General features: G+C 42.5%; 1 protein-coding gene across 1 annotated transcript in view; it reads left to right on the top strand.

The window, feature by feature from the left end:
* Positions 1–24,056, top strand: part of LOC124775776 (esterase FE4-like) — a 78,315-nt gene that overhangs the window by 49,228 nt on the left and 5,031 nt on the right. Inside the window, exons 6-7 of the mRNA XM_047250606.1 lie at positions 983–1,164; positions 18,522–18,654. Coding sequence (XP_047106562.1) covers positions 983–1,164; positions 18,522–18,654 — 315 coding nt within the window. The remainder of the gene's footprint in view (positions 1–982; positions 1,165–18,521; positions 18,655–24,056) is intronic.

Below are 24,056 nucleotides of genomic sequence, written 5' to 3' on the forward strand. Positions count from 1 at the left end.
GAAGGTCACTTTGGGAAAGAATCATAAATTTTGATTGTTTGTGTATGGATTGCACAATATCTTCTTAATGTTCGAGAAAGTAGAAAACTTTGCTGTTTCCTCCACGTGCCGGAATAGACTTGTCCAGCTTATATTCGAATTTAACTGTGCTATCCCACCAGACTTTTAAGTATTTAGATAAATGGTCGAACATAGTATTATCAGCATTATTTGTCGCTTTTTGACATAGAGACGGACGTAAACATTGCACATTGTGATTTGTACCGGTAATAGTTTATGTATTTAATACCATGCTCACTATGTATGTAGCCATGCCCCAGTTTAATGCTGATGAATCCTTAAAGTTAAAAGGATCAGATAAAACGATGTATATATGTCGGAAGATTTTTCGAGTTTGACATGTTCTAAAGCGTTTTGTATAATATACTACCGTATGCATGACATGTTAGTGCTACTCTATCTACATACTCTGTCCTTTTTTAGCTGTTCCAGTATACCACTTGGTAATGCCCATAAGGTCAAAATAAAGGAGTGAAGCCAATAATTTTTACACTCAATGGCAACTTTGAGGTCTTTTAAAAAGTGTTACATGGCTCTGAATTCCAACCAAGAGCAGTAAATGCTTCCTTTCCGATATAGATTTTACTGATTTTAATGTAATAGTTAAATGACTTTCAACCCTACGGGTATTTCTCATTTGAAGTGTCATCACTAGTGGCAAACTGTATAACGTTATCAGCAAAATTAAGGTAACTGAGAACCACAAACGCAGTGAAATCAGACGAACTGTCGAACTGCCACCACAAGCTAACAAAAGATAGTGAATGCGTAATAATGAATGTGTGCTTATGGATTTTATTCCTTCTTCTGACCGGTTACGGGTGATTTTGAAAATAAATATTAAGAAGTCCGCTGCTCTGTACGAAATCAAAGTTGAAAGTACGAACGATATCAGCGCATTCCCTCTGTTTTCTGTTGACAGCTGGTGGTTCATTATCAACGGAGGCCCAAATAGAGAACCTGAACGAGAACTTTGGCGAAATTGTGGGCTGTGATTTACGACTTCCGACGAAGGAAGAACGGCTAGAAGGCGCTGAGTCCGTCAAAGAGTTCTACTACAACGGCAGCGACATCACGCTGAAGGACAACTACACCACCGCTCTGGTAAGACACGGTTTGTGTGATGAGCTGCTCGAACCTTTCCCTCCACTCAGTCTTCTTCCTCACTGTTATTTACGTTTACCTCAGCCTCTCCCATGCCGCATACCCACCCTCACTTCACCCCTAACCCCACTTCGCCACCTCAATCTCCCTTTTCTGTCCCCCTTCCCCTACGCTTTGTGAAGATATGCTTTTATCTTCCTTCCCTTCAGTTGAAGTACAAATGAAAAGTAGTACGAGGTGTGATCAGAAACTAACGGTAATTTTTCAATTTCACTGGATTAGTACGTCCGGTTTACAAATTTTGTTCATACACATGTTTCTGATATATGTTTGCATTTTCCGCTGTTTTGTATATTTATTTTGTTGTTGACAGTCGAAAAGGTTATAAGTGTTTTCGAGTGCTCGGTGGATTTTTACTTTAAAGAAAGATGGATCAAAGAATCTGCATTAAATTTTGCTTGAAAAATGGAATGAAGTGCAGTATCACATTCTAAATGTTACCTGTGGCTTTTGGTGAATCTTCTATGAGTAAGACGAGATTTGCGAGTGTATAAACGTTTCAAACACGGTCGAGAAGACGCTGAAGACGACGACTGCCCTGGATGCCACTGCACGTCAGTTACTAACGACACTGTGTAAAAACTGAAGAACATGGTTCTGGAAAATCGATCGATCATCTTTGGAGAGGTTGCTGATAGTATCGGCGGATCCTTTCGCTCATGCCAAGCAATTTTTTCAGTTGTTTTGGACATGAAAGGTGTAGCAGCAAAGTTTGATCCGAAATCGTTGCGTTTCGACCAAAAACGAAGAAAGTTACAACAGTATGGTTGGTAGGTAGATTAAAGGGACAAAACTGCGAGGTTATCAGTCCTATGGTCCTTAGTCACACAGGTCTCAGATTAAAAACATAACCAAAAAGAATTCTACCTGCTGAAATCTTGGGAAGGAACAAAATGCTTAAAACTATGTGAGTAACTACACTGAAGAAAAAAAAAAACGAAAATAGCAAGCCAAAATCGAAAACATAAAACTAGAAGGAAAAAATCGGTAGAAGGTGTTAAAACACTTTAGCAGACGTCTGATCGCAAGAATAAAGTGGATGAGCCAGGCGATCTGCGGCACACTAAAATCTCCATCCTAAAAACACAAGGCCAGAGAAGCAGGGATAGTGAAAAGACGAAAATCAAGTCGAGCAAACAGCACCAGAGAAAGCGAGGAAGAATAAAAAATTCAGGTAGAGTGAAAACCTTGGAGAAAAGTCCCGGGGCCAACCTTAAGATTGAGCGATGAAAATCCCCCTTTCGAATAAAACTTAAAACTAGCTTACCAGTTGAGTCATTGTCACCTGACACCATAGGTGTTGCGTCAGGAAGGTTAAGAGTCCGTCTCAGGGCCGCTAGATTGTGACAGTCCAACAAGATGTGAGCTACTGTCAGTCGAGAATGGCATCGGCACTGGGGTGGGTCCTCGTGACAGAGGAGATGACCGTGAGTCATCCATGTATGATCGATATAGAGCCGTCAAAGGACGATGGAGTTCCCACGAGTGGTCACATGGATGTCCTCCACATACTGGTTTGTCTTCTTTATAGAACGTAATTTATTTGGAGTAGTGGGAGAGTGACATTCGGTATTCCAGGTCCCGAAAACTTTACGGCTTAAGTCTAATCGGTGATCAGTTTTCTGCAAGCCGATCTCCAGAGTCGGTTTACCGGTAGCCTGTTTGGGCACACTGTCAGCGAGTTCATTTCCCAGGATTCCGTTATGTCCTGTGGTCCAGATGAAGGGCACTGAACGTCCACGGTGTTAGAGGTCATAAACAGACTAACTGGATAGTTATTACCAAACAATGGCGACGGATCCTCTGGTCGAGATCTTATAGGCCGCTTAAGGGGTAACCACAGAAGAGGAAGGACTCATCACTGCAGGAGCGAACATGCTGAAGAGCGTGAGAGATGGCTACCAACTCTACACTGAAAACACCGCAGCCATCCAGCATGGAGCACTGTTCAGTATGTCTAGCGTAAACATGAGCGAAGCCAACATGACCATTTACCATCGAGCCAACAGTGTAGACAATTTCTGCACTCTGTAACTTGCCGAGAATAGAGAAAAATTGGCGGTGGAGGGCCTCAGGATGAACTGAGTCTTTTGGGCCTTGTGATATGTCCAGACAAAGCTAAGGCTGAGATATAGAGCAAGGAGATGTATTTGAGTACTCCTGAAGGAGTGCTGGTAGGGTCAAAAACTCGTTCAGAAGAAGGGACCGAAAGCAAACTGCTGTCGTAATCCTAGACCTGGGCCATCCTTGCGGGAGATGGATTACTCTGGTTGAGAGGAGGAGGCACTGATTCGTATGTTCAGGTGAAATACAGACATGTGCAGCATAATTAAGGAGCAGTTGTTGGCACCTGATTTACAATGGAGGGACCCCAGCTTACGCGTGTAGGTTGTTCACAGGGCTTCTTCGGAAAGCTCGCGTCACAAGCAAAACACCTCAGTGGTGTATTGGGTCTAGTATCCACAATGCTGAAGGTGATGATGAACCATAAGGTAGACTCAAATAATCAAGGCAGGACTGTATTAGAGCTTTATAGAGCTATAGAGGAGTAGAGTGATCTGCACTCAGCTTGTGTTACTCAGGTAGCGAAGGGTATTAAGATGCTACCAGCACTTTTGCTTAAGCTGAGTAATATGGGGAAACCAAGTTATCTGGGCGTCGAAGGTCGTAAAAAGCGATAAGTCTCCACTATGTTAAGTAGTTGGTCATTAAGACAAAGTTTGGGATGTGGGTGGACGACAGTCTTGTCAACTGAAAACTGAGAGCTGTGGGTGAGGGCGATGACTGCGCCTTTTGTATAACTCTGTGCAATCGCCGTTCAGCAACCTCAATACTAGAGGAGCAAAAGTGAATAAAAAATCGTTAGCATAAGAGAAACGGAGGACCCCACAGCTGCTGCTAAACCATTAATGGCTACTAAAAATAGTGGAACGCTCACTGCAGAGCCAAAAAAATGGCTCTGAGCACTATGGGACTTAGCATCTGTGGTCATCAGTCCCCTAGAACTTAGAACTACTTAAACCTAACTAACCTAAGGATATCACCACATCCATGCCTGAGGCAAGATTCGAACCTGCGACCGTAGCAGTCGCGCGGTTCCGGACTGAGCGCCTAGAACCGCTCGGCCACCGCGGCCGGCTCACTACAGAACCGTGCGGGATCCCATTCCTTGAATATGGGCTGAACTGTGGAAACTACCAACTCGAACATGGAAAGTATGGAGCAACAAAAAATTCTGTATTAAGATCAAGAGCAGGCCCTGGAGGCCACATTCGTGTAATATATCAATGATGTGCTGTCTTCATATGATGTCGTAGGCCTTTTGTAAGTAAAAAAGACACCAATAAGGTGTTGACGTCGGGCAAAAGATGTATAGATAGGAGCCTCTAGGTATACCAAATTATCATTGGTGGAGCGGCCTTGGCAGGGATGGAGCCAGAAGGCCCTGAGACTCCGGGAGCCACCACTGACCATGCATTCAAGCAATTTACACAGAACACTGGTGAGGCCAATGTGTCGGTAGCTGTCCATCTCTAGGGGCATCTTACCGTGTTTCAGCACTGGGATGATGACACTTTCCCACTATTGCTGCGAGAAGGCGCCCTAACTCCAGATGCAGTTGAAGATGTCAGGGAGGTGATGCTGGTAATCAACTGTTAGATGTTTAAGCATTTGATAGTGAATATGGTCTGGTCCTGGAGCTGTACCAGGGCAATGGGCAAGGGCACTGTGGAGTTTCCACTATGTATGGCTCAAGGTGGCGTGCAGTAAAAGATAAGCACCTTCGTTCCACCCACTGTTTTAGGATACGAAAAGCCAGGAGATAATTCTTAGATGCATGTTGGAGCATAATGTGCAACAAAATGTTCAGCGATTGCATCTGCGTCTGTATACATAGCTCCATTTGTGGAAATCTCAGGTACACCAGCAGGGGTCCGGAATCCGTAAAGGCATCTGCCCTTTGTCCAAAACTGAGAAGGAGAGGTAAGGGTCCAACTGTTGAAACACATCGTTCCCAGCACTCCTGCTTCCGCCTCTTTATTGGGAGCAGGGTAGCTGTTTAAAGGCTATTGGTTACTGCAGTGATGGGCGCCGCTTATGACATTGGAGTGCCCAACTACAATCTCTAATGGCGGCGGCAGCTTCTGCGGACCACCAGGGCACCATCTTTCACTGGAGGATCCAGGGGAACATGGGATTGTGAAGTCTGCAGCAGAAACAATGGTCGCAGTTGTGTTTTGGACCACCACATTGATATTGCCACGTGGTGGAGATGCAACTGTGGCAGCAGAGAATCCAGTCAACATTGATAGGAGCCCCCCTGGGCAGGTGACCAGAGGAGTGACACAGGGGTAGGGACAGGAAGATTGGAAAGTGATTGTTACCACACAGGTCACCATGAACTTTCTAGAAAATATATGGTAGAAGACCAGGGCTGCAGATTGAAAGATGAACGACTGAGTAGGTGCCATATGCCACACTGAAGTGTGTGGGAGCACTAGTATTTTAAGGTCGAGTGGTGTCAGTAGATTTTCGATACGTTTGCTGTGGCCAGTGCTCACAGTTTCACCCCACAGAGAGTTATGGGCATTGAAATCACCCTGAATAAGGAGAGGTGGGAGAACTGAGAAACAAGTGCAACCAATACATTTTGAGGTACTTCACCATCTTGGGGAAGACAGACACTGCATACAGTAATATCCTGTGTTGTCCTTGCCCTGACAGCTACGGCTCGTAAAGTTGTTTCGAGAAGCACACATTCACTACATACTGACTCAAGCACTTATACACATACTCCACCTGACTTCCTGTCATAGTCAGTACGGTTCTTGTAATAACCCAAACAGCCGCGAAGTGCAGGGGTCCACATTGCTGGAAACTAAGGTTTCCTGAAGGGCAGTACAGAAAGCAGGTGAAGTGCTTAAGAGTTGTCTTAACTCAGCCAGGTGTCGGAAAAAACCTCCACAGTTCCAACAGAGGATTTAGCTTTCAGTGTATTGGAAGGGCATAAAGAGACGGAGGAAGCAGTTTACGCTACAGGGTCACCTGCTACCACCGTTTGAGTGCTTGTGGTGTTGTATCCATTGGTTCTGAGGCTCTCGGGAGATCTAGGTCCTCAGGGCACACTAGCATCTCCATCACATTCTCAGAATTGGAGCGTGCTGGATGTGGTTATGTGGGGGCCATTGGGATTAATTGCGTAGCCACTGGTATACATGCAAACTTGTAATGTTAATTAATGAATTTTATGTAATTCAGATAGATTCATAATGCTGTCTATGACGAACTACATATAGTAGTCAGTATTTACTATGAAGGTATGGCCGTATACATTTCGTAAGAAAAGTTACCAACTTTGTATATGCACTACACCCACGTGCGGTATATGAAGAAGTATACTATTACATACATCTGTTAAAGAACACTGTAAAGTATTTTACTTATTTCATCACTGCACTTCTTACTTTTGCTGTCTGTCACATTCTTTTCTAAATATGTTTGACTGAGAAATATGAGCTTTACATTTTTCATGCAGAATTTCGAGATTATAAGCAATACCACCTATCGGTTTGTTGGTAGGTTGGTTGATTTGGGGGAGGTGACCAAACAGCGAGGTCATCGGTCTCATCGGGTTAGGGAAGGATGAGAAATGAAGTCAGCCTAGCCGTTTTGAAGGAACCATCACGGCATTTGCCTAAAGCGATTTAGGGAAATCACGGAGAACCTAAATCAGGGTGGCCGCACGCGAGTTTTAACCGTCGTTCCCACGAACGCGAGTCCAGTGTGTTAACCACTGCGCCATCTCGCTAGGTATATCGGTTTATGTTACAACTCTACTTATAAATTTTCCATAAGCAAAGCCCTCTGACGGTTTGTGTCGTAGCCCCAATTGAGCATTTTATAATGCAATTACTTGTAGGACAAATGTTATAGACGGTTTATTAATCTGATGATTACTTCACCAATTTTTGAACTTTCTATAAACAAGTCTATACGTAGCTGGCAGACATATCACTACAATAGCGCCCTCTTGTAACCAACTCTAATGAAGACCACATAACATTACGATCTGTCTACACTTGGTTGTGGTTCACAGCATATGACGAAGCACAATGTACCCACAGACAGTATTGTCAGTAGTATTTTAGCATGATGATTCTTATATTTTTTAAAATTTGGTTAGAATTCTCCAAAACGTTCAGCAGATTCATTGTCACGTTATTGTAACCACAACATGTTTATGATACCTTGTACACACTTCTTTGTAGCCTTTGACAATGATATAATATCGAAACGCGTGAGTCAGTTTTCATCCATTAAAAAGTGTAGCCTACCTACAAAAGTAAATCTTACGTATTAGGCATAATTAGACGAAAGACTCTTTACTGTTTGATTACGCTATTGCCGAACAATCGAGTGAAGGAGTTTCATCCAGTAAATACCTGGGATATGAGTGGAACTATTTAGAGTGAAAGGTCTCCATAAAAATATAATCGTAGGAAAGACCTGAAGGGTGCACCCATCTGCAGGTGGTCGCTCATGTCGGCACCAATGATGTGTGTCGCTATGGATCGGAGGAAATCCTCTCTGCCTTCCGGCGGCTATCTGATTTGGTGAAGACTGCCAGTCTCGCTAACGGGATGAAAACACAGCTCACCATCTGCAGCATCGTCGACAGGACTGACTGCGGACCTTTGGTACAGAGCCGAGTGGAGGGTCTGAATCAGAGGCTGAGACAGTTCTGCGACCATGTGGGCTGCAGATTCCTCGACTTGCGCCATAGGGTGGTAGGGTTTCGGGTCCCGCTGGATAGCTCAGGAGTCCACTACACGCAACAAGCGGCTACACGGGTAGCAGGGGTTGTGTGGCGTGGGCTGGGCGGTTTTTTAGGTTAGATGGCCTTGGGCAAGTACAGAAAGGGCGACAGCCTCAACGGGTGCGGGGCAAAGTCAGGACATGCGGGGACCAAGCAGCAATCGGTATTGTAATTGTCAACTGTCGAAGCTGCGTTGGTAAAGTACCAGAACCTCAAGCGCTGATAGAAAGCACCGAAGCTGAAATAGTTATAGGTACAGAAAGCTGGCTTAAGCCAGAGATAAATTCTGCCGAAATTTTTGCAAAGGTACAGACGGTGTTTAGAAAGGATAGACTGCATGCAACCGGTGGTGGAGTGTTCGTCGCTGTTAGTAGTAGTTTATCCTGTAGCAAAGTAGAAGTGGATAGTTCCTGTGAATTATTATGGGTGGAGGTTACACTCAATAACCGAGCTAGGTTAATAATTGGCTCCTTTTACCGACCTCCCGACTCAGCAGCATTAGTGGCAGAACAACTGAGAGAAAATTTGGAATACATTTCACATAAATTTTCTCAGCGTGTTATAGTCTTAGGTGGAGATTTCAATTTACCAGATATAGACTGGGACACTCAGATGTTTAGGACGGGTGGTAGGGACAGAGCATCGAGTGACATTATACTGAGTGCACTATCCGAAAATTACCTCGAGCAATTAAACAGAGAACCGACTCGTGGAGATAACATCTTGGACCTACTGATAACAAACACACCCGAACTTTTCGACTCTTTAACTGCAGAACGGGGAATCAGTGATCATAAGGCCGTTGCAGCATCCCTGAATATGGAAGTTAATAGGAATATAAAAAAAGGGATGAAGGTTTATCTGTTTAGCAAGAGTAATAGAAGGCAGATTTCAGACTACCTAACAGATCAAAACGAAAATTTCTGTTCCGACACTGACAATGTTGAGTGTTTATGGAAAAAGTTCATGGCAATCGTAAAATGCGTTTTAGACAGGTATGTGCCGAGTAAAACTGTGAGGGACGGGAAAAACCCACCGTGGTACAACAACAAAGTTAGGAAACTACTGCGAAAGCAAAGAGAGCTTCACTCCAAGTTTAAACGCAGCCAAAACCTCTCAGACAAACAGAAGCTAAACGATGTCAAAGTTAGCGTAAGGAGGGCTATGCGTGAAGCGTTCAGTGAATTCGAAAGTAAAATTCTATGTACCGACTTGACAGAAAATCCTAGGAAGTTCTGGTCTTACGTTAAATCAGTAAGTGGCTCGAAACAGCGTATCCAGACACTCCGGGATGATGATGGCATTGAAACAGAGGATGACACGCGTAAAGTTGAAATACTAAACACCTTTTTCCAAAGCTGTTTCACAGAGGAAGACCGCACTGCAGTTCCTTCTCTAAATCCTCGCACAAACGAAAAAATGGCTGACATCGAAATAAGTGTCCAAGGAATACAAAAGCAACTGGAATCACTCAATAGAGGAAAGTCCACTGGACCTGACGGGATACCAATTCGATTCTACACAGAGTACGCGAAAGAACTTGCCCCCCTTCTAACAGCCGTGTACCGCAAGTCTCTAGAGGAACGGAGGGTTCCAAATGATTGGAAAGAGCACAAGTAGTCCCAGTCTTCAAGAAGGGTCGTCGAGCAGATGCGCAAAACTCTAGACCTATATCTCTGACGTCGATCTGTTGTAGAATTTTAGAACATGTTTTTTGCTCGAGTATCATGTCGTTTTTGGAAACCCAGAATCTACTATGTAGGAATCAACATGGATTCCGGAAACAGCGATCGTGTGAGACGCAACTCGCTTTATTTGTTCATGAGATCCAGAAAATATTAGATACAGGCTCCCAGGTAGATGCTATTTTTCTTGACTTCCGGAAGGCGTTCGATACAGTTCCGCACTGTCGCCTGATAAACAAAGTAAGAGCCTACGGAATATCAGAACAGCTGTGTGTCTGGATTGAAGAGTTTTTAGCAAACAGAACACAGCATATTGTTATCAATGGAGAGACGTCTACAGACGTTAAAGTAACCTCTGGCGTGCCACAGGGGAGTGTTATGGGACCATTGATTTTCACAATATATATAAATGACCTAGTAGATAGTGTCGGAAGTTCCATGCGACTTTTCGCGGATGATGCTGTAGTATACAGAGAAGTTGCAGCATTAGAAAATTGTAGCGAAATGCAGGAAGATTTGCAGCGGATAGGCACTTGGTGCAGGGAGTGGCAACTGTCCCTTAACATAGACAAAAGTAATGTATTGCGAATACATAGAAAGAAGGATCCTTTATTGTATGATTATATGATAGCGGAACAAACACTGGTAGCAGTTACTTCTGTAAAATATCTGGGAGTATGCGTGTGGAACGATTTGAAGTGGAATGATCATATAAAATTAATTGTTGGTAAGGCGGGTACCAGGTTGAGATTCATTGGGAGAGTGCTTAGAAAATGTAGTCCATCAACAAAGGAGGTGGCTTACAAAACACTCGTTCGACCTATACTTGAGTATTGCTCATCAGTGTGGGATCCGTACCAGATCGGTTTGACGGAGGAGAAAGAGAAGATCCAAAGAAGAGCGGCGCGTTTCGTCACAGGGTTATTTGGTAACCGTGATAGCGTTACGGAGATGTTTAACAAACTCAAGTGGCAGACTCAGCAAGAGAGGCGCTCTGCATCGCGGTGTAGCTTGCTCGCCAGGTTTCGAGAGGGTGCGTTTCTGGATGAGGTATCGAATATATTGCTTCCCCCTACTTATACCGCCCGAGGAGATCACGAATGTAAAATTAGAGAGATTAGAGCGCGCACGTAGGCTTTCAGACAGTCGTTCTTCCCGCGAACCATACGCGACTGGAACAGGAAAGGGAGGTAATGACAGTGGCACGTAAAGTGCCCTCCGCCACACACCGTTGGGTGGCTTGCGGAGTGTAAATGTAGATGTAGACACAAGCTATTCTCGTCCAACATAGCATATACTTGTGTACTCCTTACTCCAGAATCGTTGCCAGATAGCACTGATAGAAGAAATAGAGGAAATCCGAAGAAGAGCAGTGTGTTTCGTCAAAAATTGATTGAAATGGCTGTAAGCACTATGGGACTTAACATCTGAGGTCATCAGTCCCCTACACTTTGAACTACTTAAACCTCCATACCCGAGGCAGGATTCGAACTTGTGACCGTAGGAGGCGCGCAGTTCTGGACTGAAGCGCCTAGAAGCGCTCGGCCACAGAGGCCGGCTGTGTTTCGTCACGGGGTTCGTTTAGAAGCACGAAAGTGTCACGTAGATGCTCATGCAACTCCGGTGGCAGAAGCTATATGAGACCCTTTTTGCATCATGAAGTGGTATAGCGATAATAAATTCCCATGGGCGTACATTCTTAGAAGAGTCAGGAAACATATTTCCTGGTCTACCATGTATGAAGATAAAAACATAGTGTTTTCTTCCTTCCACACACCATTTGCGAATGGAACACAACGGCAGAAAGTGTGTGTGTTACACCAAGTATCCTTCGCCACATAAGGTATTTGCGGATTATAGATGTATCTTTAGATGTAGACATAACGGAGAATCTTTGATTACTTTCAACTGTTGTCAAAATTCGACGTTGAATTTTGTGGTAACGCCACTGAACTAGACGCTACCGTATCACGTCCTATGTAATCTCAATGGCAGTGAGGTCTGATGATGGTGTCAGTGTATATGACGAACGAAGGGAAGTATGTAGTCTGTACACGAGCATTATCCTCGTGGAGGAATGTCAGTTGAACAGACTGTTTGATACTCAAGATGTATTTTACAACATTTCTGTTTCCTCATTAAGCAACTTACGTGGACTCTCGTTCTACGGCATGGCTCCATTCTCTCCTCAGGTTTATTCCTACGTGGAACTGCTCGATGCAGTCCAGTAATTGGGTGGTTTTCTTGTCGATAGTGCAGTCGCAACAGATTGTGTCCAATGCAAGGGCAAATTCAGTCCTCGTCACTAAACATATCTATTTTGTGTTTCTCGACATTATCGGCGACGTACATATTGTATAGTGATCCATCGCTTTCGAAAGTCTACAGAGCAGCTCTTTTGCTCGTAACGCACCTGCCGTTAGACAGTAACTCATAGTCCTATGTGCAAATCACGTTGGTCATAGTCTGTGCCGCAGTCTTTCTGTAATTAAGAATAGCTAGTCGTCTATGTGATGTTCACTACCATGTGACCCTCCCTTTTGTCCACCAAGGCATCGCCAGTATTTTGTTGATTCCTGCATTTGTAGCTCTCGGTGCTTCCCTGACACTTCTATAACATTTGTTAAACCCAAGGTGATGCTTAAACGAACAGTCGAGTTTCCCGCAAGTCGAACACATATTTTAGGAGTTCAACGGTTTCGTGATTATTATACCATTTCTACACAGTCAACAGCACGATTTTAACGAATAAACCTACTCAAGGGATACCCTTCGATAGCGATCGGCTTTTAATAGGTTCTAGTGTGGAGCAAAATAAAAGACACATAATCTTTTATACATGACCATACAGTCGTTAAAAAACTGAGTTAAAAATTTCTGAATGAACACCGTTGAAACGATAACAGGTATAACAAAATTCAAATAAAAGTTCTATACTTTATAAGTTAATTACAATGGTGCACCAAAATGACCGTAGGAGGGGCGCGGTTCCGGACTGAAGCGCCTAGAACCGCCCGATCACAGCGGCCGGCTGTGTTTCGTCACGGGGTTCGTTTTTCGAAATTCTCTCTCCACTATTTAGGTCTCCATTTAGACATTTGACTAATAGCAAAATGTGTGGCATCATTAATAATAGATTCAGTCTCATATGATGAAGCGGTATTCCAGAATATTTGTCCGAAATAATCTAGAAATATACCTATATTGCTGTATGCGTGCCCGATGTGTGTCTCTTCATTGCTAATTGTCATGCTGGGTTGTTTAATAAGTCCTTCCCTGATAAATTTATTATAAACATATATTCTACGCATATTGTTCCACAACTGTTCTTTTTTTTCTTTTAATGTTGTGAAATACAAAATATCTTGTACTGGATTCGTGTTTTCTGCTGTAATGTCGCGTATTTTTTTTTCAAGTTCAAGCCTTTTCACATTTGTGTTACCTCTGAAACTGAAACTTCTTGGCAGATTAAAACTGTGTGCCCGACAGAGACTCGAACTCGGGACCTTTGCCTTTCGCGGGCAAGCGCCCTATCACCTGAGCTAGCGAAGCACGACTCACGCCCGGTACTCACAGCTTTACTTCTGCCAGTATCGCAGGAGAGCTTCTGTAAAGTTTGGAAGGTAGGAGACGAGATACTGGCAGAAGTAAAGCTGTGAGTACCAGGCCTCAGTCGTGCTTCGGTGGCTCAGATGGTAGAGCACTTGCCCGCGAAAGGCAAAGGTCACGAGTTCGAGTCTCGGTCGGCCACACAGTTTTAATCTGCCAGAAAGTTTCACATCAGCGCTCACTCCGCTGCAGTGTGAAAATGTCATTCTGGAAACCTTTGAAACTGTTTGTATATTACTGTTGTAACGTTACTGAAAATCAGTACAATAATGAAGAAACAAAGTGTTGTTAGGGTCAAAAGGTGTTGAATGATTGTGATGCCGATGCGTCGTATTTTGGACGTGCAGTCTGCTGTTTCTCTCGGATCACATCTTCAAGAGTGAATATTTTATTGTTCATATACACTGATAAGCTAAAACATTATGACCAATACCCACCGCGACGTTGGGTGCTGCTTGGTGGCGTTGCGGGCCGTGACGTAGCTTCAGAAGTATGTAAGCGGAGCAAGGATGGACGGTGGATCACCGTAGCGAAGATATGGGCTGCAAATAGGGAAAACCACTGGGATAAGCGACTTTGCAAAGGCAGTATATTATAATGCAGAGTCTAAAGAGTATCCAGACAACGGCGAAGCTGGTCGAAACTTCAGGTGCTACTCTCGTTAGCATCTAACGAAAAAAGTAGGACGACAGTGGAACTAGCACGGCGCTAAATGGTTGGACGTCTACGACTCTGGTGTTCGGATGTTTTTCTGCTCTATAAAGGAGCACAGATGATGATCTGTGGCCTCTCTGACGAAAGAGCACAATGCCAACGCACGCATAACTTTTCGGAGCTCGCCGTTCATCGCACATTGTTGAACATGGAGCTCCGCAGCAAACCACCCCTACGTGTTTACATGTTGACTCTGGGACTTCGTCAGTTACGATTGCAGTGAACACAGTACCATGGGGGCTCGACCGTCGATCAAACTTGTCGGCTCTTCGGACGAATCACATTTTTGCTACATTAGGTCGCTGGTCGTCTCCACAAACGCCGTCGTCTCCACAAACGACGGCTCGAAAGGTGCAGCGCTCCACGGACGCAGGCTGCTGGGCGCAATATTGTGCTATGGGAGACATTCTCCCGCGTTTGCATGCGGCGTGTGGTAGTAATCGAAGACACGCTGGCAGCTGCGAAGCACTTGCATCCCTTCGTACTTGATGTCTTCCCCGTCGGCGAATTCATCTTTCAGCTGTACATTTATCCATGGCTCGGAGCTAGATTAATGCTATAGTGGTTTGAGGAGCATTGTAAAGAACTAACGCTGATGTCTCGGTGACGAAATTCGTCTGTTGTAAATCCAATTAAACCCATATGGGTCGCTATCGGAAGCCATCTCCACGTACGCAAATGAGCGGTCCGATATTTACACGAATTACGTGACCTTTGCGTTGGCGTCTAACGCCCTATATCTCCATAAACCTACCAACAAACTGTCGGATCCCTGATACGCAGAATCAGTGATGTATTTCTTTCGAAAAACGGACAAATAAGCTATTAAACAGGTGGTTAGTTTGTGTGTGTGTGTGTGTGTGGGTGTGCGTGGGTGTGTGTGTGTGTGTGTGTGTGTGTGTGTGTGAGCATGTGCGTATGTGTATATGTGTTTATCGTTTTGTATTTACTATGTACAAAGTTGAAAAAATAAAAACCAAGGTGAGGTAGATCTTGAATAGAAACAAAAACGTGTTACAGTTTGACTATCTGGTAAAAACAAATTTGCAATTGGGAACACAAAGATAACAAAAAGAGATCACAGTAAACGGGAAGCACAAATTGATGCACGTGGGACGCGAAATGAAAATTTATTAGGTATTTCCAAGTATAGTATTAGACAAATTTCGGATTGCCATGGACAAATCAATAGCGATAAATGATCTGGAGACAAAGAGACAGGCTTGATGAAGGGATGATGGTAATTCATCACAACGTTTGTTCAAGGCTTCCTAAAAACGAATTCATAATTTTAGACGAAGACACAGGATTGCTTCAAGGGAAACCAATAAAGTCATTACTCAGTCGCAAACAGCGAATAAAGAAGAAATGAGGACACTGTGAAATCGAAAACTGTATTAGTTGGAGCGGGTAATGAGTATTATTCTGACCATCACGTTTCAGTGCATGCAGGACGAACATTATACTTCAGATGAACATCCAGAGTTGAAATTCCAGCACAATTCCTGAATGCCTTAAAACATAATTACATGATACAACCCATGATACCTGCAAGCGGATATTTAATGACTCCCTTGCTCATAATTTTGAAAGAGAAACCTGACAAGTTAAAAAAGATCTATACAAAGCAGGTAATATCCCAATGTTCACTTCTACATCCGGTGAACTGGCAGCAGAGCTGGTAAGGAAATCGTTTGAACATGTTTATGTACCTAATACGAATAAAAAACCTGTCTTGTCTTTAGAGTCATGAACCGGACAAAACGAAAAAATATTTAACATCGTTACTAAACATGTAATATTTCAACGATTCCTGTCGGAACGCCGGTATGATTCAGGCATTAGATGTATATGCATTCCGGCTGTGGAAAAATTTCTTGAAAAATTTTTCAGACGTTATTATATGGTTAGGATGTTAACTTGGATTTAAGGAATAACATTCTAAAAGTTAAATACCTCATTCACCGTTTTCTTGTCCCAGATTTGTCAACCATTTTAAATATCCATGGTACGAGAGTGGTCATACTGAACAGAAACCACCTGAATGTGAGACTCCTTTCACTTTTTATTTAAAAACTGTGATCCTGAAACTGCAATTGTCCTATGTGCTTCGTGCACAAAATCGAAGTGCTTTCAGCATTTTTGACACGAACAGTTCTGTGTTTGCTCATTATTGTACAGATTTACAATAACGTTGCCACAATAATGCTTAAACAATTTAAAATATAACATAATTAAAGCTGGAAAGGTTACAACTCGAAAAAAAAAGATTTACATGAAATGAGAACAAAAAGCCCGAATCCAATACATGATACTTTATATTTTATGAAATTAAGAAAAATGAATATATACAGAACAATGTGAGTAGAATATGTACAGAAAAATGTGTATAGAATGCACATTTAGAATGTATTTATCACGGAAAGACTTATCAGACAACCCAACATGACATTTCGCATTGAAGACACACATTGGGGGCAGCACACTGTGCTATAGAAATATTTCTATCTTATTTTTGACCAATGCATCTTTGAATACCACTTCATCATATATGATTGAATTTGGCATTAACAACGCTGTACATATTGCCATTAGTCAAATGTCCAAATTAAAAACAAAATAGTGGAGAGGTAGCGAGGTGATTTCGAAAAAAAATGACCTTTAGACAAAGTTAGGTGCACAGTTGTAACGTACATCAAAAACGAAAGAACTCTCATTTGAAGCTGTTTTTGTACATCTGGTGCCATTTGGACGTTATTCATTCAGAAATATCAAACTCGGTTTTTTAGGGGGTTATTTCACCCCCTTAAAGGTCGTATTGACACTTATAAAGGAATATGTGTCGCATATTTTAGTGTGCTCTACAATATATTGAAAGCTGTGCAAAATGGAATTGTGTCCGTTGGGTAGGTTTACTTGTAGGACTATCCTCCATAAATTCACATGGCAAATATGGTTTTTTATCGCACACGTCAGTTATCCGATTTTAGGTTTTGTCTAATGTGAAAGCAGATCACTACTAGCACGGAAGATTATTGAGAAACAGTCCTATGCGCTTAATGTAAAACTTGACTGTTGGCTAACATAGGTAACATCTAATCCGGATATCACTGATTAGGTTTCCACTGACGACCGTTTGTCTGGTGAAAAGGTCTGGAAGAGGCTTCGCTCAGCGCTGTGAGTGAATATGATAAGCTCCTAGTTAAAATTAGCAGTGCCATTGATTCACAAGGCGCCACAATCACATTAGATTTGAACTTCCACACCTGACTGTAATCCACGTATTCTTCGTTTAAAGCATTACCTGGGATAGACACGTAAAGTCGATATGCGCTAACTGTCATGATTACATACTAGATATACAATGCAGTTTTTCCCAATGTAAGGGTAATTAAGGACACTCACGGAATGATTTTAGCCGATATAAAAGTCGATGATAGAAATATGTTCATGTTCGATATTTGGCCCAAAGAGGAGGAGAAGCAATAGCGTACAGGTCGCGTTACCATCCTGCGATCGAAAATGCTATCGTATATCCGTACGAGGGGTCAGTGCGGCAGATAACGTGCTGAAGGGGCCCGGGTTCGATGCCCGACCGGATCGGTGATTTTCTCCACTTGGAAACTAGGTGTTGTGTTGTCCTTGTCTTCGTATCATTTTAACTGACACGCAAATCGCCTACATGGCGTTACAGGGAGAGTCTAAGCCTATGTAACTTCGTATCGGGGTATAGTTTGGTCAGCATGAATCTTCTGCATTGTCGTAACAGGCTATCGTATCGTGCTTCCTCTGTTGAGATGACTGAACGGGTACCTCCTGAAAGCCAGAATTAAAAAAAAAAAAAAAGAATAAGACTAGCTTAAATCCCAATCATAGCGAAATATTAGGGCACATTTGGACGACTGGCTGGTTAGATATCTACTAGTGGCCAAAATTGCCAACACACGTGTTTGACTACCGACGCGAGGAACAGAGATGGCCGAAAGTTACAGAGAACCAGTCTCCCTTAATAGTGACTTAAGTAGTGGTTGGGTGTGCCACATTGGAAGCAAAAGCAGCAAAAATGCCTACTGACAGTCATGAAGCAATCACAGAGCCATACGAAAAGTAAGATATTATGACTCATTCCTGGTAGAGCATACTGACGTCATTCGTAATGTTTATGTTACAATTTTCGTAACGCTGGTCTAACAGAAAAACACATTTGAGGCTTACATTCTGAGTTTACTTCCCATTAGCCAAACTTCTATTCCGCAATTAATGTTAAAAGTAGCATACAATCCTTTCCAGCGACAGGGAAAAAAACATTTAATTCTTTTTTTCTATGTTCTTGAAAAATGTATACAAAATTTACATTTCATTTCTGCGCATATTCTGTATATCGTTCGATTAATTACACTCGAATAAGAAGATTGGCTGTGTGTTTACTGACTTCACAACAATGCTTATGATGCTTTCATTATGTTTCGCAGTTTGATTCGCACCTCTTCTTCGTGGAGGGAGTGGATGCCGCTATCAGGAGCATGTTTCGCTTATCCTCGCAGCCGGTCTACTACTACCAGTTTTCGTACGTCGGTCCCCTCAGCTTATATCCTGGTGGCCCAGGTACGAGAGGCAATTATTTAAATAACATACTCAGGAAATTCTCTTGAGCTATTTCATATCTATGAATTTAAGTAACTTCACCACAGCAAAGAAACTGACATGCTGATAATTTTGCTAATTCATTGGGCAAACGATACCACAAAAAACTATACTACACATTTTTCTTCACTTTTCGAGTACTCTGCACTGGCAACAAATACTTCTTTCAAGTTTATAAAATTGCTGAAAATTTTCAGCAAAACCTTCATTTATCAAAACTAAGTAATGAAGTTACACCAGTTGGAATGTGATGCTGACATTATTGATCTCGATACGTTATAGTGGCTCACCCTTTAGCACGTTGAACTGGCAGCAACTATCCTGGTAGTTCGCAGAAAAAGTAGGTTCTCAGGCACGTGTATCAGCGACATGCCGTACTGGGTCAATGCTAAATCCTTCAACAACAAAAAGTATTTTCGGCAAAAGCCTTAGCTGCTGTTTGATGTTAACTATGATTGTGATTGCTGGCTGTTGATTCGGACGTGACTCATCAGTAACAACTTTCTATGTATTCTGCTGTAACTGGAGCCAGTCGCTGAAATATTTTCCTTCAGAAATATGTTTCGTATGGCGACAGCATCAACTCATGTGTCTTTGCGAACGTTTTTCCATTCCGGTAAGGAAATTTTATGTACGTTCGCTGCTCCATTGGACTTAATAACGAGTCCTCACACTCATTACGAGTACAGTCGACTGGCCACAGCGGCAAACTACAGCTCAATGCAATAATCAACGCTGTCACCCCTCTCAGACATACTTCGTATAAAGTCTCTCATTTTTGCATATCGTGGAGAAAACTTTCCTAGTACCACTGGGAGAAGCTATTTTAAATAGTGTCGTTTTCGCAAGGCAGCTTTAGGCATTTCGTTTATATACAGATAGTGCTGAATTTTAAGGAGCTTATTTATTTTTATTACACACTCTAAGACGAAAATAGGCGCACCACAGAGGAATTATCCGAATGAGTCGGAAATCGGCAGATGCGCTGCACGTACACAGACAAACAAATGATTACAATTTCAGAAAAATTCGATGACTTACTCAAGAGAAAGAGCTTCATTAACTGATCGAGTTACTAACGCGTTGGTCCACCAGTTATTCGGCTTCTAATTAATTGACAGACCGATGTCCTTCTAGTTGATATTGTGCCAAGTTCTGTCGAATGGGCCTACTAGATCGTAAAAATCTCGAGCCAATCATGCTCCAAACGGGAAGAGACACGGCGATCTTGCGGGTCAAAGTAGAATTCGCCATGCCCCAAGACGAGTAGAAATTCTCGTCGTGAGCCGGCAGCCATTATCCTGCAATACTATAAGCCCAGGATGGCTTGCCACGAAGGGCAACAAAACGGGACATATAACATCACCGATGCTGTAATGTGCCGGGGGGGGGGGGGGGGGGGGGTGCGAGTGACAACTCAGGTGGTGCTGCTATCAAAAGATTCCTAGTTTTGGGGCAGTATGCCGGGCGACAATCAGTTTCCGCTGTCTACAGCATCTCCAGACACGTCTTCGGCCTGGAATCTCATTGACTGAAGTAGAATTCTCTTCAGTGACGGGTCCTGCATGAAACTGAGCCCCGATGATCAGCGAAGTCATGACTGGGACGCCCCAGTCACGTTGGGATGCCAGCCTGTTACCCATCCTACGGTCCGAAAACCAGGAGTGGTCTGAGCTGCCATTTCTTCTCATAGCAGGACGCCTTTGATTTTCATCCGCTCTGCCCTTATAGCACAGTGGTACGTCGACCATAGTTTACTCCCAGTTTTGTTACCCCTCACGGCAGGCCATCCTGGGCTTCCATTTCGGCTAGATAAGGCCCACCTGCACACGGCGGGATTTTCTACTGCTTATCTTTCTGCCTGTCAAACCCCACCTTAGCTAGCAGGGTCGTCGGATCTCTCTCCAGCTGAGAACGTTTGGAGGATTATGGAGAAGGTCTGCAAACCAGCTCGGGATTCTGATGATCTAACATGCCACTTGGGCAGAATTTAGCAAGATATTCCTCAAGAGGATATCCAGCAACTGTGTCAATCAATTTTAAGCCGAATAACTGGTGAACCAACGAGTTATTGATTTGATCAATTTCTTAAAGCTCTTTCTCTTCAGTAAAACATTCAGTTCCTCTGAAATTGTAATCACTTGTACATCACATCTATCGACATCCATCCATTACAGCTAATTTCTTTGTGGTGCGTTCTTTTTTGTCTTAGAATGTGTTTCCTATTTACAAATAGTGTATTTAAGTGCAGCAAGCTGCAAACAAACTTATTAAAGTAACACACATTAGTCCCAATAAATTTAATGAATTTGGTACACCAATTACAGGAATTTAATTAATAAACACCATAATAACTTTTATTTGTATGCAATTTATCTATTACGACCCTCTGATAAATTGGTGGTAGTTCACAAAATAAGTTAATGGTTTACTTGTATTTATTCGAATCAAAACAATTCGTATATTTCTACTAGAAAGATTTAAAACAGTAATATGCCCATTCTACTGAAGATCACCTCAGAGTCAAATTCCTGGACGTTACTTCGTCGGGACTTTGAGGAAAAACGAGCATAGCTTCCACGCAACATTCATTAGACTACAGAATATGCAGGTGAATATCGAGTACCTGCGCCCATACCAGAGAAAACTGTCTGGCACAACTTACTCAGATGATTATCATTGATGTTCACTGTGACAGTTCTGAAAGGCCATTCAGCAGAAACTGGAAAGTCTCAAAGGTGCAGCAGCAAAATTATCAACAGTAGGAGTGCATCCATTTCTACTGGAGTCTGCTAAGATTTGTCCTGCATCTGTATTTTCGTTAGATTAGCCACATCATATTTAGAGTCCTATAAATCTCATTTTGTGTAAGAAACTTTCATCGTGCCTGAATGAGACACTCTTAAACATCGCTAAAAATTACAAACTTTTAGAAAAAATGATACTTGTGGAAGAACTCCAGAGGAATGCCTGGTTTCACATCCCGCTACATCTATCTGTCAATTCCTCACAGTCTGGTCAAATGTATCCTGACCTACAATAAAACGCGGAACTCGCCAGTACGTGTCACGAGACACCTACCCGCCAGTGTAGTTGGTAGAGAAGCAGTGACTGCAAAATGGATTGCTCAGGGGCGCTCAGTGACATTCAACGTGGACTTCTCATTTAGTAACATACCCATCTGGGACGTTTCAACTCTTCAAAAGCAGCCCAAATTGACTGTTCGTGATGTGATTGTGAAGTGGACACGCACAGCAACAACAACAGATAGTCAAGATCAGAAGGAACTAACGGATTTACGGATAGGGACCGTCGAGCATTGGGGACGGAGGTTTTAAATAATCGCATGAAATCAGCGGCGAGAATCACCCGTGCGTTCCAAATCGCTACCAACAGTCCAGTTATCACAGTGACGGTGTGTAGGTTGTTCAGAAGAGTAGGGTGCAATGTTCAAGCAGTTGCTCACAAGCCACACGTTTCTACAGTCAGTGCTAACCGATGCTTGAGGCGGTGTTAAGACCGGCGCCAATGGACAATGAACGACTGGAAACCAGTGATCTGGAGCGATGAGTCATATTATACCCCGTGGCAATCCAGTGAAAGGATATGCGTTTGGTTAATGCCTGAAGAACATTACTTGTTAGGATATGTAGTGCCAACAGTGAAGCTCGGAGGACAAAGAATTACGGTATGGGGGTGCTTTTGGTACTTAGCGACGTTACATTTATTGCGTCTGAGAAAACGTTAAATGAGGAAAGATACGAACACGTTTCACACCATTGTGTACTGTGTGCAGTTATATTACGAATATTTGGAGGAGATTGCCACAAATTCCTCCAAAAAATCGTAACACAACACACACAGAAATGTCATACTAACAAATGTAAATCCACCTGATGATGGAGGTTTAAACCTTTGAAACGCGTCTTGGAGATAAATAAACAGTGACTTGTAACAGTAAAGTTGTTGTTCCATGTAATATCAGTAACAGTCACGGTAAAGCCTAACCTAAAATGTTCGCATTTAAATTTCAAAAGTCACAAGAGGGGGAGGTACACTCGGAAAACGCCAGGAGCTTGTGGAAGGTGCCAGCTGCATTACATCATATTGAAACAGATATTCCACGATCAGATACTGGATTGTAAGGTTTACCTGGGAGCGGATGTAGATTTCTGTTTCACTTGAGTGATGATATAGAGTAGGCTGAAGTTAAAAGAATCATCAGCAAGAGTGAAGGCACGAAGAAGTAGGAGGCTGAGGTACTGAGGAACGATGGTGTGCCTTCAAAGTTCGATAGGCTGTAGATACTGAGGTGATGAATACCGCAGTAGGTAGTTCAATTTAGGAGACCGGACATCTCTAAAAATTATAACCACAGGAGCTGGACAGACAATTACAGGCTTACGAAAGATGACTGTGAAGGAACTGTGGATAACGAATGAAATGTTTCAGTTGATGGACAAAAGGAGAACTGGAAACATGTTCAGGGAAAGAAAGGAATAAGACAATGTAAGTCGTCTAGTATTGATAGCAAATCGAAGTACAAGGAAACTAAACCGAAATTTTTTCTTGACCGGACATCCATAACTTTTATTCCTCATCAATAATAAAATCCGCCACAGCTGTAAAAATTATTTATTTCTAAAAATGAAAAACAATCCGGCTTCAGAAAATGTATCCCATCGTCAGGTACATTTTAAAATGTGAATTCACAAAGGATACATAACTGAAAAAGGTCCGGACGCACTAGTCTAACACATTATAACATCCATTATGCGTCGTTTTGGACATACAATTTAATACGCACCTGAAGACGGAATACATGGTTTGAAACCGTGTTGGACTTTCCTTTTTAGAAATAAATAATTTTTACCACTGTAGCGGATTTTATCATTGATGATAAAACGAAATTGCTGCAAGAAAAGCGTTAAGTAATAAAAATACAGAATCGTTGGAAGGATAGATGCAACATATTCAAAATTCAAACCCAACATTCACATCATTTAAAGCAGGGGTATCAACATTAATGTTACACAACGAATATTATTATCGATTGCGGAGATGAGAAAAGTTAGGTGGAAAGACTACAGTGGGGAGCACAGTTGAGTCTCTACGTGGAGGAGGAACTATAATACAATTTGCTGGCGTAGAAAAAAAAAAATAAAAAAATATCGACCAAGACCGATGAGTGAACAATGACAATGGAAGATCAAAATATCATATTAAAAAAGGGTGCGCTAGAGATAAAGTATAAAGTCTTCCTACTCTACTATTGAACCTGTATAGTGAAGAAGCTATAGCGGAAATAAAGGTTCCAGAGAGGAATTAAAATTAGTCGTAAAAGAATATCAATGATGAGATTG

This window comes from Schistocerca piceifrons, chromosome 2 (genome assembly GCF_021461385.2).
Source record: "Schistocerca piceifrons isolate TAMUIC-IGC-003096 chromosome 2, iqSchPice1.1, whole genome shotgun sequence".
Lineage (NCBI taxonomy): Eukaryota > Metazoa > Arthropoda > Insecta > Orthoptera > Acrididae > Schistocerca > Schistocerca piceifrons.